This window comes from Antrostomus carolinensis, unplaced genomic scaffold, assembly GCF_000700745.2.
Source record: "Antrostomus carolinensis isolate BGI_N321 unplaced genomic scaffold, ASM70074v2 scaffold34886, whole genome shotgun sequence".
Lineage (NCBI taxonomy): Eukaryota > Metazoa > Chordata > Aves > Caprimulgiformes > Caprimulgidae > Antrostomus > Antrostomus carolinensis.
This window is the reverse complement of record NW_010322025.1, coordinates 26,444-43,295: the sequence shown is the minus strand read 5'-3', so window position 1 is coordinate 43,295 and position 16,852 is coordinate 26,444. Positions and strand designations below refer to the sequence as shown.

Genomic DNA, 16,852 nt, shown 5'->3' with positions numbered 1-16,852 from the left:
TCCAACCCAAACCATTCTATGACTCTATGAAGTTGTGAGATTTGTGCCTAAATTCTGCTATTAGTACCGGGATCCTTCTGAGAGTTCTTTGGCTGTTGGGTGACAAGATGAAAAATAAACAAGTAAAGTTTTCATCCTGTGACTTTTGGAAGCAGAAGTGTTGCTCTGAGCCATCTTCAGCCTCTTTGCTCCTCAAGTCAGAAGCGTTTGTCATTCTTTGTCCTGCTCTTGCTCGCTCACCTCCAGTTGCCAGCATCAGTGGAAGAAAACTGGCAGCCTTTCCTCAGTTTTATTGCTGTTTACTGGGATCAAAAATAGCTGCAGTTGGGAGAGTGACCAACCTTTTTTTTTTGGTGAGAATTTTGAGATGCTTTTGCTAAGTTAATTCTCTTGAATTTATTTTTTTGGCCATAAGTGGTAGGATCTCTTCCTGAACTGAAAACTGAACTTTCTTGGGGGCGATGTTCATGTTGAAATTTTCTATTTAAGAAAAGAAAGAGAAAAAAGAATATCATTGAGATATTCTTAATGAATAAGAAAAAAAGAAAAAATATATCATTGAAGATATATTTTAAGAAAAAAATATATCATTTACTATAGCTGAATAAACTTAGAATATCGGTATGGGGATCTTTAAACAGCAAATACAAAGATTTTCTTAAAGCACTGATTTCTGTGCCCCTAGGCATTAAAGGTTCTGAAAAGATTTTGTTTTGTATGTGAGCAATGATATAAGATGCTCCATAACAAGCCGTGAGAAGTTCTGAGAATAAATAACAGGAGGTGGTGTGTGGGAAGGTGTGTGGGGAGATGTTTTTTTGGTTTAAAATAGCAATTTGCATTATTTCCTAAATATATTTAATAAGAGCTGGAGTTAAGTTACCCGTTCTTGGTAGTATCTGCCAACTGCAGACTATTTTCATAGATCTGTAATTTATAGAGTTAACCTGTGCTTTTGACAGAACTTGAAAAGTTTTAAGTATAAACATATATATATCTTCAGTTTCAGACACTGAAAATGGCAAGGCTGAACCATCATTTTTTGGGTAACTTGTTAATTTTGGTCTGGATCAGCACAGACTTGGCAAAGCTCAGGGAGCAGCAGCAGCAAAGATGAAAGCAGCCCTGTATTTGAGCTGTGGGTTTCCTATTTTCAAAAGCTGGGTCATTAGCCTGATTTGGAGAGCCAAGACTTAAAAACCTCATGGTTTTCTCTGCCAGATTTGAAGTTTCATCTGGACTGTTTGGAGGGCAGATTAGCTTCTTTTTATTATTTTTTTTTTAATTTATTTTTTTCCCCCAGAAGATTTGGGGGTGGAAAGTGATCAGCATGACTTGCAGAGCTTCTTCAGTGAGGTTAGAGCAATCAACGCCCGTTGAATTATTCCCGTGTGCTGTAGGGAAGTTCACATGCAGCCTAATTGCAGGAATTTAAGATACCAAATGAGTATTTTATGATGTTCCGAAACAACTCCAGTCTGGGCACATAAATAGCTCATGTGTGATAACGAACAACTCCTACGAAGGGAGGGATACGAGTGGTCGAAACCAAAACCCAACTGCCTCGCCAACTGCCTTCCCACTTGTTACCTTCCTTTTATCTTACCTTTTTTTTTCCCCCCAGGTGTTTTTTCTTTGCCATTTGAAATTCTTCATGCTCTTTTAAAATATGCCCTTCAATTTCCTGTTTGCTTTGTGGGAGATAAAAAAAACACACAATCTGTGCAGCCTTTTTATCTCCAGTCGTTGGAGTGGTTAGATGAGTGGTTAGAGTTAGAAACCACAGCTTCTTACAGCGGTCTCTCTGTGTCAGGCTTTTTTGGTGAAGCTCCCAGTGAACTTCACCAGATCTCTCAAACAAATATTCTTGGGGGAGGTTTCAAGATCTCTCAAACAAATATTCATGCTGTTTTGGGGGAGCTTTTGTTGTTGGGTTTTTTTTAGTTTAGTTTTGTTTTATTCCCCCCTGGAATGCTAAATCTTTTTGAATCAATAGTAAAGGTTTGGTTTTTGCCTGCCTGATATTAAGAATTTATTATCTCAGTGTCTTTTCTGTCAGTTTTGTCCACTCTGAAAGCTCATGGACAGGTGGTGTGTGTGTGTTTTTGTGATGTGTTTTAAGTCCAGAAGTTATTTTTTGCTTCAAACAAATTGTTTTGAAGCAATGGAGAGATTTTGTAAATGTATTTTCTTGTGTATTATGGAATCTCTGTATCCTGGTAACTGCAGTGACTATATTCCCTAACTCTTACGGAGCTGAAGTGGCTTGAGATGGAGAGGACTTGTTATTGAACCATGTGGAGAAACTGCTTATAAAATAGCATATCTCAGTGCTCCTCTGTGTGTGTGCTGTTGTCAGTGAAGTCTTTATGCTCTGAACAGTGGTAGTTCATATTTACAGTCAGCTCAGTAATGAAAACTAGCTCTGAAAGGAAAGTTAAATTATTTTTCCTAAGTGGAGTGAAACTCTCTTAAATCATAGCAACTTTTCCTATGTTGTGTTTTGGATCCAATTGTCCAGGAAAGCAAAATCACCCCGTGGGCTTGTTCTTCAGTAGAACTTCAGTGTCCACATTAACTTGCACTGAAGTTTTCTCTTGCTGGCTACCTAACAAGGCATCTTGAGTCTCTGTGGTTCAAGTGCCCCAATAATTCATGTGGGAAAGCAGTAATTAGTCTTGCTGTGCAAGTCAGAATGATGACACAGATTGGAGCGATGAGGGGTTGAGGATTAACCCGGGCTGAGCCCACTGACGGGTGACCTTAGGCAAGTCACTTGACTTTGTGCCTTAGTTTAGCCCGGTAATAAATAGGTCTTGCTCCATGTGCTGTAATATAACTGAGAATCCCTCCGTGAAAAAGGTCCTTTAAATAGCCCCGTTGCTGTATTTTGCTGGAGAAGGGAAGGAAGTGGCCGGAACTGCAGCCGTCTGATACTTTGCATGAAAATTGTTCCTCGTGTCCTTGTGACTAGGGGAAGGCAGCCTGACTGATGAAGCGTATTTGGATCTACCTGTGCACTCTGGAAGGCTTCTTAATAGTGTAAGAGTACTGCCTGCCTCTTCTCTCACCCTTGTATTTTTAGGGTGACTTGCAGTGAGCTATTCCAGTCCCAGCCCTTACATACAAGCTGTAGTTTTGAAAGCTTGAAGCCTAACAATTAATCTTTTCTTATTTTTTTAACACAGTTCTGGGTACATTAACATTTGTTCAGGGAATGTTCCAACTGAGTTGTTCTGAACTTTGTCTCTCTAGGGATAGAAAAGAGGATGCCAAAGGCAACCATGTTACGCAAACAACTTCAGGAAGCCAAGACTACGCTGAACCGTGGCTTTACTGAGTTTGATGGCTGCTCCCTGAGACTAGCTACGTGCCTGTACTGCCTGCAGTGTTGCTTTCCCTGTCTGAGTGTGGCAGTTCCTGAGTGTAAATGTCTTGACAGGCAGATTATCTACCCAATGGCTCATGTAGACTTGGTTTATGGAGCATAATAAACTAGAGGAGGAGAAGGAAATAATCTGCTACCTCGTTAGTACAAATTCCAAGGACAACGAGGCTGCCCCTGAGTCACAGGTACTTGGAAATCTTCCTTTTTTTTTTTTTTTGCAGAAAGGCAGAGAAAGGTACAAAAAAAAAAAGGCAGTAAGGAATGCTTCAGGCTCCAGCAGTGTTTTGCTCTTTGTAATGCTGCGGTTGCTGTCAGCACATATGAAAGTACATAGATTATTGTCCCCAGACTTCCGAGTGTTGGAGGCTGCGTGTTAGCCACCAACAGCGACTTGTCTAAATATAAACTGCACCCGAGCACTGCAGCTCCTGCATTTTGTTTCCAGTTTTCTGTGCTGGTGCAGAATCTTCTCCCACAAAAGTCAATAAAGGATGAGAGCAGATGAGAACTCCACCCCTTCCAGCAAGTTAAAGTAAGCCAAAGACTACTTTACTGAGATTTCTGCCATTTAAATTCAAAAGCAAACACAGGCTGGTATTATCAGCTCACACCAGATCTGCCTGCAGACAATAATTCTTCCTGTCTTGGACCTGTGCCCATGTGCATTATTGTAATTATCAGCAATTTAAAAAAAAATAAAGCAATAAAGCTAGGATGAGCTGCTAGTCTGTAGATTTACTGCCTGCTGCGTCAGGCATTCATTAGCCTTCCTGGGTTCAAGCCACCTATCTGCTGAATAAAAGCAGGAAGAGAAGCGAAGGAAAACAAAGCGTGAAACACAACTTGAAGCACAAATTGAAAGCTCCGTTCATGTTTACAAGTTATAAATCCCAAACCAGGGGAATTTTAAGGATTCTGTTCAGTTTCTTGTGAGGAAATTCCTTCTGCCAACTTCCCTCGCTTTTTAATTGAAGTCTTGTAGCTTGCCATAAACCATTAATTCACAGGTGAGATTCATGGCAGTGAACATTGTTTAAGGGAATGGTTGAGACTCAGGAAGGCTTAGCTCTATATTTCCAACCCAGCTGTTCCTCCTTCCAAAAGCTTCAGCTCAAACGCTTCACATCGGATGGCAGTGGTTGAGTTGTGACTGCAACATCTCTTCTTGATTTGGTTTGGTTTTTAATTTTAATTTTTATTTTACTAAGGGCTGGCCTCTCCGCATGGAAGGAGAAATGCCCAGGAACTTCATTCAGCTTTGTAGAAAGCATTAACTCTGGGCTTCAAAGCAGTCAAGTCCCCGCACAAAATGTGCGTACCAATTTTTCAGCCAAGGAAAGGGTGAAAAGTTAAGAGTACTCAGACGATTAAAAGCGACAGCCATCAAGGGTTCTGCTCACAGGAAGGCTGATAAGGTAACAAGACTCTTTTTTTTTTTTATCAAAGGAACTGTTAGAATTCCTCAGTGGTCTTGAATCAGTTCAATTTTTATCCTCCGTATCTGTGGATATTCCACTGGCATAGGAAGAGTTGCAGTGTTGACACCTCTGTGTTCCAGATAGAATAGGAAATGTATATTTAAAAAAAAAAAAAAATCCATAAAAGCTTCTTTCTTTTCTTTTTTCTTTAATTAAGTGAAGGTGGGAAGCATAATTTATCTGTCTAGAGACTGTACAGAACAGCATGTTCTGCAGTCCCTCAGGTTGTGGATCATGTACATTCTGATTTAATAAGCTGTATTACTTTTGAGGGGCTTCGCTTAATTAAAAACAAACAGCTAAGTAATTTTTCAAAGTACTACCTGGCATTTTTTTTGTCAGTTGTGGAATACTTGTAACTCTTCTGAGCAGGAAATGTGATCTGACCTGCAGACAATCCTGTGCCTTTTCTTTGGAGGCAGTGAATGCCCTCAGCAGCTATTAATCTCTGTTCTCTGGCCACCAAGTCAATGCATTTCACAATCAGAGCTTTTTTTTTTTCAGCAGCTTATAAATCCTAGAGGCTGGAGTTTCAGTTTGTCAAGCAACTTAATCTTCCATGGTTTTATCCAGCCAGGGTTGCTCATGTATTGCTGCAGAGGAAACCTGATGGAAAGCACGAGCAGTATGAGTATTATTTTGCAGGTTCTTGATATTTCTCAAGCTTTGCAGACCTTCTGCCCTGTAACCAAGGCCAGCATCTCTCATCCTGCTTGTGCAACAGGGAGGGCACGTACCAAAGAACTGACATGTTCACACCAAACGTGATCACTCTTTAGCATAAATGAGAAAGGAATCAAAGATTTCCTGCTCAGCTCCCATCCACTCTGGTTATGCTGGAATAAAGACTCACATTCTGACTCATCTGATCAGATGGGCAAGGTTACTCTCATGTTTGACCTCATAGAAAATTCAGAATGCAGTTAAATGTGATGTTTTGCAGATAGCTTTGTGCTACAAAGGAAAGCTCTCGAAACCTCATTTCTGTGAAATCTAATGATCAACTTCTCTTCACAAAATAGAAACTCCAGTCACTGTTCAATCCTCAAGTCCCCAGCAGCAGGACCAGCAGGATTTCCTGAACAGCATTCAATAGGGAGCTGGATAGAGAGCATGCTCAATAAAATATGTTGTAATGGGGTTTAACAGATCCTGGAAATACAAGGCAAGAAAAATAAGTATATTTTTCATATTTATGCCTTTTTGAACCTGAACTGCAATGTAATGCATACGTTTTTTGGGGGGGGAGATGTGAAATACTCCTTATTTTACCTAAGTCCATAGGAATTCCTATACATTGTTGTTGCCAGCATTGAAGTAGAGGCACACTAGACAGCAGAAACAGTTTAAATTCACAAAAAAGTCCTCCCTGAAGAGCATCGTCGTGCTGTGTGACCCCCATAATCTCTCTATTAAGTCCATAGGAATTCCTATACATTGTTGTTCCCAGCATTGTAGTAGAGGCAGAAACATTTTAAATTCACAAAAAAATCCTCCCTGAAGAGCATCATCGTGCTGTGTGACCCCCATAATCTCTCTAGCCTTGCATCCCTCCTTTGAGATGCTTGCAGGAAGAAAAGGCACAACCATTTTTAAGAGTATAGAACCCAGGGCTCTGGATGGGGAAAGCTGATGGACCAAAAGTGCTGTTGGAATTTGGAAGAAGCTGGTAGTAAATAAAAGACAGGATACTCGGACAGAGACACTTCCATCAGAGGAGAAGATGATTTAAAGATTTGAATTCCAGTGTTTTGGGACCATAAATCAGGCAGTGTGTGACAGGGTGAGGAATTTAACTGACATTAGCTGGCCAGAGATTTATGTGTTTATGGGATCAAATACTTATTTGGTCCTGGAAAGCAAACTGGTTTACAGAATTACACCAAAAGGCAGAGTAGTGGAATTGATCATGAAACATCCTGTAAATGTGAGAGCCAGTGAAGAAAGTAATGTTTTATGTAATGGTCTTTTCCCAGGTAACATTCCTCTGGCTTTCATGTTGTGGATATATATTAATAGGATAATAGCTACTAAAATAATGTTCACCGAGGCCGTACACAACTGGATGAACTCTCTGCCATTCTGTGTACGTTGCCCATCCTGAGCTGCCAGTCTGCTTATTTAAGAGATTGAATTGTTGCTCTCCAGCATTAAAAGAGGCAGCTGCTTCCATTTACGGCTGGGAAACTCCCAAAGAAAAATGTGCTGTCAGTTTGTTCATCCCTCTGCAATGTGGAACGGGGTGAATCCTCTGAAGTACCAAAGAGCTTAACGAAGGACATGGCTTTATCCCAAGCTTCGTGCTGGCTTACATGTTCCCCAACCTTCCTTTTGCACAGTGATGCTTGAATCTAGACTAGCTAACCTCAGGCATCGTCAGCCTGAGTGATCTGCTTTTATTTTTTATATACTGAAAGGAATCATGGGGAACAACAGATTTGCCCCAAAAAAACTCTTACAGGTGACTTTCTTCACTGCTTACGTAGCAGCGTTAAAGGTGTGGCCACCGCCGTTAGAGCTGAAACTTGCTGTATTGCCTCATTCCAGGTACAATGAGATAAAAATGCTAAATTAAGTAACTGATGCTGGAGTGGATTGTCTGTGGTGAAAAATGAAAGGTCATTACTCAAAAATCTTACTTTGCAGGCAATGGGGGTAAAGATTCAACCTGTGGATATCAAAGTTCATTAAACTTACTCACCGGAGCAATTCAAGCAAAGATTTCTTCTTCCATTTTGATTAAAAGTGATGAAATCAAGCAAGTAATTAGTCTCGTTTGTTCAGCTGTGAATTGGGGTTTAACTTGTTCTGGTAACTAAGGCAACAGCACTCTGCTGATAGGGGAACTATTTGAGCAAGCTTAAAGGAGGAGGAGGAGCAATACCTTTGCCACGGTGCTGAGGTGTGAGGCCAGAGAGAGAGACAGCAAAAATAAACAGGAGCTCTCATCAGGATGTAAATAGGGGGTGGTCATGATTTCAGGAGGTTGGTATGTGTTTGAACAGGAGTTCTGCTCATGCAAGAGTTGTTCCAAATGGATTACTGATGGGTATTTCTGCCTCTCGGGACGGCGCCTGCACCTCTTTGCTGATGCAGTTACCTTATTTTGCTGCATCCTTGTGAGGTTGGCTTTCACAGATCCTTGTCGAAAATATATTGCACCCAAATCATAGCAAACCTGGCACTGCATCTCCTCTGCACTGATTTTCAGTCCAGCTGTGGAACTCTCTGTTTCTCCATTCACCATACCAGGCTCCATGGCTAATAAATCCAGAGTTCTTATAGTGTGGACGTAAAGATCTTTGTTTAATTTAAGTGCTCCTTCTAGGACGAGGACGGAATCGGCAACCTGCTATTTCAACACTTTCAAGATATTCCAGCAGAGGCAGTGCTAATGATCTCCAAACCATTCCTAACACATCCATTTTATTCTCTTTGGATTCTCTTTTTAGAAGGGTTAATGCTTTCTGCATACTTGATCTTGCATTTCTTTTTGCTCTTCTCAGAGTTCAGCTTGAATCTTGGCTGTAGTTGTAGTGTTGTCGTGAAACAAACTAGTGTTGTGGGTTGTTTCCTTTAACATGTCAAGCCTTGTGCTCTCTGCAAAGTGGTTGTTGGTACCAAAGTGGTGTTTGTTTGCAGAGAGATTAAAAAAACCCTCTTAAGAAAGTTTGCATATGTGTGTTTATAGAGTTATGAAGGATCATTCCACGTTTGGCTTTGCCAAATGGTATCAGTCGGCACTTGTTAGGAGCACGTGTTTATGAAACAGTTTGATTTCTGAAAGAACAAAGTCGTAACACCCTGTTACCCAGCCTGAGAGAATATATCACAAGTCCTCCTGTATCCGAAGCGTGTAACTGTCTCCTCTCTGTCAGGACAGAGCACAACAAGGGTACCTACACTAAATGTGAAAGTATCTAAGTACGTAGGAACTTGGAAGCATTTTGTTACAGGAACATCGATGCCAGAATCTGTTATATATAGTCCAGTATTTTATTACTTTGTGATCTGTGCTAAAACTTGCTCTTGTGGGTGTCTGTTGGGTGAAAGGGTTAGAGGAAATAGAAGCCACTTGTATAATCATAGAATCAAAGACTGGTTTGGATTGGAAGGGACCTTAAAGCTCATCCAGTCCCAACCCCCCTGCCATCAGCAGGGACACCTTCCACTAGACCAGGTTGCTCAAAGCCTCATCCAACCTGACCACAAACACTTCCAGGGAGGGGGCATAAGATGGTTTCTATTAAATGATGTGCAGTTGAATAATTCTTAAAACTCCAGGGGTAATTTTTCTGAATTTAAGATGTGAATTTATGCTTTTGTGGCTCAGGTTGGTCTTACCCCCCAAGCACTATGTGTTCAGCACTGAACATTCTTTGACTCTCTGTCTGTTGAAATATGTTATCTCCAGGCAGTGATTTTGTGTGTAAACAGGGAGGGGGAGAAACGAGCTAATTCTAATGGAGTTAATTTTTTTTTTCCCTAATATTCAGCAACTAGGAGCTGCACACAGGGGTTATCCAGCTGAATTCTTCTCTTGGCTCTTTTTATTTGCTTTAAGCATATATGTATTGATAAAAGTTGATGGGGATCAGCAGGCGGTAGGGAACAAACAGTGCCCACAGTAATATATGTGTTTTTGAGTGCATGAAAAGTTAAATATGAAGGCAGGACTGGTGGACTGGGATCTGCTGCCTGCCAGGAAAAAAACCAAAGCAACTCTGGGGCAGTGGTGCCTTGAAGCCTTTGTGTATTGCTGAGTCTAATCTGCCTTGTCTCAAGTAGTTGAAACAGATTTCATTCCCCTAAACACCTTAAAGGCCTTTCGATTTAAGAGTTCATCTGTTTTTTGCCTCATACCTCTTCTCTTCTGTTATTTTTATCTCTTCCAACAGCTCGTCGTTGTGCAGGGAGAGGATGTTCAGCTCCCAGCTTCCACTCAGGCTTTTCAGAAAAACCCCAACTCTGCAATTTAATTTAATCCCTTTTTTTTTTTCTTCTTTTGGTCAGCCAGCGAGGTTTCAGAAAGGGAACCTGACCTTGTTTTCATTGATCAGTCTGCAGTTTGACCTGCATGTGGGTCTGCCTTGTCGGGTTTTTGTCTGTTAGTGCAGGGTGGGAAGTGCACAGAACTCACAGCAGAAACCAGGCAGTACAAATACCCACAGGAGTGCACTGAACGAGAGACAACAGGCTTTGAGGAGCTGCTTGCCACAGCTGTGTTTTTCTGCTTCAGCAGAATTCCAGTTCACTCATATGTTTGAACAAGAAGCTTAGGTGTTTCTATCCCAAATAGTTGAAGATTTTGGGAGAAACACCTGGGTTTCAAACTCTGAGCAGGCTTCATGTAGCTGGAAGTTGTTGTTTTATCAGTAGCAGCAATACCCGCTTTGTGTGTAACCTCACAGAGGTGTTATCTACCAAAAGTTAATAGATATTTATCTTCAAATATTGGTTTAAGTTTTTCAAACATCTGTTTTAGCCTTTAAGTGGGCATTACTCTTGTTTTTGGTTTTGGTAAGCTGTTGTTGCAATAATAAAAAACAGAGTTTGGAAAAGCAAACACCTTTCTGGTGAAAACTTGGTGTGGGCTCACCAGCTTGAAGGAATATGGTTACAAAATAAGTTTGCAAGACTCCACTGCTATCTGGATTAAGCTGGAGCTCTCTTGAGAAGATGCCAGAGGGTTTCTGGTTCTTTGAGTTGTTCTGCTTTTGATCAGATAAAGCAATCAACATGTTTTGTTTTCATTTTGTCTTCACAGGCACTGGCAGCCAATGCTGGGACAGGGTTTGCGGTGGCAGAGCCTCAAATTGCCATGTTCTGTGGGAAGCTAAATATGCATGTGAATATCCAGACTGGGAAATGGGAACCTGACACTTCCGGGACCAAGAGCTGCTTTAGAAGAAAGGAAGAGATTCTGCAGTACTGCCAGGAGGTGAGTTTTTCTGTGTGATCCTCAATCTTCACTGCTGCTAAGGAATTGGATTCCAATTTAGCTGGTCTGTAGCAAATTAACCCTGCAGGAGACTGGCTTGTGTTGGTCTAGCTCAGTTCCCTGAACTGTCTCACTGTGTTACTGCCCAGGAAGAGCAGGGAGGGGTTGGAACTGGATGATCTTTAAGGTCCCTTCTAACCCAAACCATTCTATGATTCTATGAAGCTGCAGTGGGATTTAGGAGCCACCTCTGATTGAGATCAGCTTAACACTGCCACAGAAAGTCTGTGGTCCCTAAGTCAGAGAGGTACCTGTGTCTGTCTTTGCAGGGGTTTCTGCCTCTGACCCAGTTAACCAGCATCTGCTCTGTGTCTGTGCGAAAGGGAACCTGACATAGTTCAGATCAACCAGAATATTAGAAAAATATTTTCATCAGAATGTTGACAGTATTTTTAGGCTCCTTGTGCTTCATTGTAAAAAACATCATCTCCTTTCCATGTGCTCCAGATACACTGTAGCATATTTGCCTTGATAAGTGTCTTTAATTGCTCCTCTGAATTGACAGGCACGTAAAATACCATCAGGAATGTTTGTTTTTAAAATGGGAAGGTGATAAAGCACACCATGTTTGGACTGGAAAATGTTGAAAACTGTTTTACAAGGCTGATATAACTGGGGCTCCATTTGGTTCACGTGGCGGAAGCCTAAATATAAGTCAGTGCCTGGGCTTGAGAACTCGAGCAGGATGTAGAGATCATATTAATACTTCAGAAATGGAGCAGGCATAAGGAAACCCGAGGAGGTAGGTGCATATTAGGTTGACAAGTGACAAGAGAGCCTGGAGGTGTTACTAAACCCTATATTTTGGTGATTGGCCTCTTCCAGAGGTTATCATCCTGCACCAGACAGCGTAGCAGAGATAAATACTCCTCTACTGCCATGCAAAGCTTAGTGCTGATGGAGGCTTTGGCCCCTGACCTGGCTTGCTCCTGCCACAAAGAAGTGATGACACATTCCATTTCTCAAACCCTGTGTGACAAACAGCTGGGGCCTTTTTTATGTCTTCAGCTGTTGTTAAGCTTGAGCCAGAGGAGAATGTGTGTCCACGTGTAAATTCGAACTTGGTTTCGTGTAGAGAATCAGCCTCGCTTCTTCTAGTGAGGAGCCACTTTGCACATTCTTTGCCCTTTCTGGAGAAGAACCTCTCTCTGTGTCTTGTTCAACAGATGTATCCAGACCTGCAGATTACGAACGTTGTGGAAGCCAATCAACCTGTCAGCATCGACAGTTGGTGCAAGAGAGGGAAGAAGCAGTGCAAGGACCACACTCACATTGTCGTGCCCTACAAGTGCCTGGGTAAGCGCGTGGTGTGATGTGTTTGTGCGTTCTGGGAGGAGCAAAGAATCGCTTCCTGGCATCTCAGAGAGAGAATGACTGAGTTTATAAGGCTTCTCTCATATCAGGTTGCCATTTCCACATCCAGCTTCCACTTAAACACTTTTTTATTTCCACAAGATGGAACTCTGCCTTTCTCGAACAGATCGACAGCTTGATAACAGCTGTGGTGGAATAATGGTGCCTGGCGTGAAAAAGAAATCCCCATTCTCTCTGCAACTGCCATAAAAACCTGAAGGCTATTGTATTTGAGTATCACAAAGACATTGGGATTTAATACTCTGATCCTATTTTTGTGGAGCTTTAATATTTTGTTGCCTTGGAGACTTAAATGCTCAGAGCGTGTTCAGGCTTCCTGCTTTGGTCTTGGCAAGAAACCTCTGTTCTCTTTCAATGACTATATTTAAACTTTGCTGTTTCAAAGAGGCCCTGCTTCTTGCAGCTGTATCCCATGTCCCCACTTTGAACTGTGAGAGAATATGAGCTAAACTCTAATGGATTTTGTGGTGCTTTCCAGAATCTGTCCACCCACTGGAGTCAGACAACGTGTTTAACTTGTTTACCTTGTGGCTTTTGACCCGTAGGTTGTGCCTGACGCTGTGCTGCACCACATGTGTTCTTAGTAGTAAGCTTAGTTTCAGCTGGCTGAATCTCTTTTCAGTTATCCACTGGAAGAGACTTGTTTTGCAAGAAGTCTTGTGCAATCTTGGAGAGTCTTGATTGCTGGGAGCATTCCGTGGGAAACCAGTTTTCATAATCTGTATCCATATCTCAGGTTAGCTTGTGGTTTGACATAGGAGAACACAAAAAATCTGCAGAATCGTTCTCCTATATGTAATATATTGCATTGGACAATCATAGAATGGTTAGGATTGAAAGGGACCTTAAAGCCTATCCAGTTCCAACCCCCCTGCCAGCAGCAGGGACACCTTCCACTAGACCAGGTTGCTCAAAGCCTCATCCAGCCTGGCCTTCAACACTTCCAGGGAGGGGGCATCCACAACTTCCTTGGGCAACCTGTTCCAGTGTCTCACCACCCTCACAGTGAAGAACTTCTTCCTAATATCTCATCTCAACCTCCCCTCTTTCAGCTTAAACCCATTTCCCCTTGTTTTGTCATTAACTGCCCTTATGAAAAGTCCTTCCCCAGCTTTCTTGTAGCCCCTTCAGGTACTGGGAGGCTGCTATAAGATCTCCCTGGAACCTTCTCTTCTCCAGGCTGAACAGCCCCAACTCTTTCAGCCTGTCTTCATAGGAGAGGTGCTCCAGCCCTCGCATCATCCTGGTGGCCCTTCTCTGGACTTGTTCTAACTGGTCCATGTCTTTCTTATGTTGGGGGCTCCAGAACTGGATACATTATTCTAGGTGGGGCCTTACAAGAGCGGAGTAGAGGGGCAGAATCACCTCCCTCGACCTGCTGGACACACTTCTCTTGAAAATAAGAATATCTTCCACTAGACAATCATAAAGCACTTCATGAGAAACAAAATTTGGTGTGGATACATCCTGGGAGAAAGATGCATGTCTTTATAGATGTGGAAATTGAGGTTTGAGAAGCAACCAAACCCAACTGATGATGCTGAGAACTTGTAATGGAAATAAAGATAAAAGCCAGATCTCTGGATTTATGAGGAGTCATCTGTTTTAGAAATAAGCCTCCCCCAAGTCTATTCTCCATCTGAAATATAAGTTTATTTTAGTCACACTGCCTTAAAATTTGATGAGCATTAAACTACCTAATCACAAAGTTTAATTAGTGGCCTTCACAGTGTTCTTGACTTGTTTGGCCCAGCCTGCAAGGCAGCTTTGGTTTCCAGCTCCGAGTGGCAAGTCAGTCGTCCGTATGTGTATAAAATACCTTCTTGTTGTCTTTAGCAGCCTGTTGTAAATGGATGATGTGTGCATGTGACTTCTTGATTATAATCCAACTCCATTTTTCTTTTGTTCCTATTCCTGCCTGTATCTTCCTTGCTCCGTTAATGCACAGGCTATCTTGAGGTAGAATCTCACTGTCCTACCATGTGTTGAACCTTCTCCTGCCTCCCCCCAACCAATGAAAGCTCTTTTGTATTTCAAAGGTGAAGAGGAGGGGGAAGAGGAGAACCCATTAGCACCCTCACTGAACTGTAAAATAAAGGTAACAATAGGGCTGAGTCTGGTGAGGTGTGAAAAGACAAACTGCTGACAGTTCTGGCTAGGCTGTTAGGTGGTGTGGAAACACCTCTGATCTGAAAAAAAAAAAAAAGAGGATTTATTTTCTTTTTTGATAGCAGTAGCTGTGAATGGGGAAGGTGTCCCTTAATCCATAGCACGGGAGAGTTTTCCAACGTGTAGGTGAACTGAGAGAACCTTCAGAGTGTCTTAGCAAGGTGCTGGGATTCAGTGTTTTTCAGAATAGCTGTTGAATGGCTGGTTTTTGTTACTGATTATAATATTTTATCAACTTGACTCTTCTGCCTTCAGTCCCCAGAACCACAGTCTCTTGATTTTTTGTCAGTTTAGCTTTCTTATCAGAAACTTTTGGAGTAACCTCTCGTGAGAGGGAAGGAGGAAGGCTTATTAACTCAAAATTTTAACTGGCTTGTTTTGAGTGAGGAAACTAGGGAAAAATACCATTTCTCTATTGTCTCTCTTAGTTTAAAATGTAACTAATTTAAAAGGGATGATGAATGCTACTTTGATTTCATTTTCTTGCGATCATAATCAGATAATCTGTCCCTGAACTCTACTTGACTTGTGTGGAGTGCATAGGAGAAGTGTCTGTGAGCCTTTGGTATCAGTGCTAAGGGGCTGCAAAATATTAAAATTAATTTTGGAAAGATAATGTTGAAGGTTGGTTGGACAAATAATTCTGCTCCCTGGAGACTGCATGAGGAAAAGCCTTTGACTTTCTCTGATTTTAAAAGACCTTAAATCTCCAATTTTTTTACAAAGGATTCCTAAAGCTTCAGGTCAGGTATGCAAAGTATATTGATTTGAAACACTTCAACTGAATGTCTTCAGTTGAAGACATTCAAATGACACTTCAAATGTCTTCTCAGGGTATCTAGATAGCTCCTTATTTCAAAATTACTGCATGTGGCATTTAAATCTGAAAGAAAGAAAGAAAAAAGATCAAGTTTGAGAAAATTCCACAGGTTTGTATTTCAGGAGCAGTGTTTATTAGGACTTCTGAGCTGCTCGTGTGGTTCTGATACTGATTTGATGTGTTTTGGTACCAAACTGAGTTGTGGTGGAAATTTAGACTAAATAGCTTTAAAGTCCAACTAAGACAGAGTCCGTAGAGCAGACTGGCTCTCTCTATCTCTCTCTACCTCTTGCCTTTCTCAAAAGCAAAAGTCTGGTTTTAAGATGGTGCCACAGAACATCATCATGCTGGTGAGGTTGTGGTTATCCAAGTGTTGGAATGTGTTGTATTTACTGACTCTGGTTCTATTCTGGATTTTGAACTGTATAGTTTTTATTTTTCCAGCCCTCCGTGTTTTGGTTAGGACTGTCCGAGTCAGGGAATGTACTACAGTGGATCCTGAATTAAACTATCTGGAAACTGCTTAAAAAAAATAAAAAACAAACCAAACCAAAAAACAAACAAGACTTAATCAGATTCTGAAAACATAGATAACACTCGTGGCCCATAAAAAATTTCCAGGCTGGTACAGCACCAGACAACAATGATCTAGCTTTGGTATGATGCAGCTCGTTTAGAAATTGGTGATTAAGTGGTTTGAAAACTTCAGTATGCAGATGCAATCTTTACAAAGATTTGCATGGAATCTCTTTGGTCAATCCTGTCTGTTCCACGAACAGCTATTTATTAACTCACATTTAAACTTTACCTTCGGTTCAGCCTTAGGGTTCACGTGTTTCAGCGATCAACCCCTACTCCTATTTTTCATAGAATCACAGAATGGTTTGGATTGGAAGGGACCTTAAAGCTCATCCAGTTCCAACCCCCCTGCCAGCAGCAGGGACCCCTTCCACTAGACCAGGTTGCTCAAAGCCTCATCCAGCCTGGCCTTCAACACTTCCAGGGAGGGGGCATCCACAACTTCCTTGGGCAACCTGTTCCAGTGTCTGATCACCCTCACAGTGAAGAACTTCTTCCTAATATCTCATCTAAACCTCCCCTCTTTCAGCTTAAACCCATTTCCCCTTGTTTTGTCATTAACTGCCCTTATGAAAAGTCCTTCCCCAGCTTTCTTGTAGCCCCTTCAGGTCCTGGGCGGCCGCTATAAGATCTCCCTGGAGCCTTCTCTTCTCCAGGCTGAACAGCCCCAACCCTCTCAGCCTGTCCTCACAGCAGAGCTGCTCCAGCCCTCGCATCATCCTGGTGGCCTCCTCTGGACTTGTTCTAACTGGTCCATGTAATTTTTGTATTTTTACTTTGGAAGCTCTGAGGCTCTGTTTTTCTCTAAGTTTGCTGATCTGACCTGTCCCCATGACGAAAATACCCAACCTTTAAGGCAGTTTTAAGCCTGATCTCGGCTTTGTTTTCTTGGGGAAGTTGATGGACAATGGATGTTTCTTGTTTTTTCAGTGGGTGAGTTTGTCAGCGATGTTCTGCTGGTTCCAGAGAAGTGTCGGTTCTTCCACAAGGAGCGGATGGATGTGTGTGAAAGCCATCAGCACTGGCACACTGTGGCAAAAGAG

At 41.8% G+C, this 16,852-nt stretch overlaps 1 protein-coding gene across 7 annotated transcripts in view; it reads left to right on the top strand.

The window, feature by feature from the left end:
• Nucleotides 1–3,001: 3,001 nt before the first annotated feature.
• APLP2 (amyloid beta precursor like protein 2) overlaps nt 3,002–16,852 on the top strand; it is a 34,993-nt gene continuing 21,142 nt past the window's right edge. For 6 of the 7 annotated variants that reach the window (XM_010170119.1, XM_010170117.1, XM_029085479.1 and 3 more), the window contains exons 1-3: nt 10,640–10,807; nt 12,034–12,163; nt 16,740–16,850. In XM_010170119.1, coding sequence (XP_010168421.1) covers nt 10,688–10,807; nt 12,034–12,163; nt 16,740–16,850 — 361 coding nt within the window. In that variant the 5' untranslated portion in view covers nt 10,640–10,687. Of the gene's footprint in view, nt 3,041–10,633; nt 10,808–12,033; nt 12,164–16,739; nt 16,851–16,852 lie in introns of those variants that run through there. The other variant, XM_010170116.2, reaches the window with a different exon arrangement.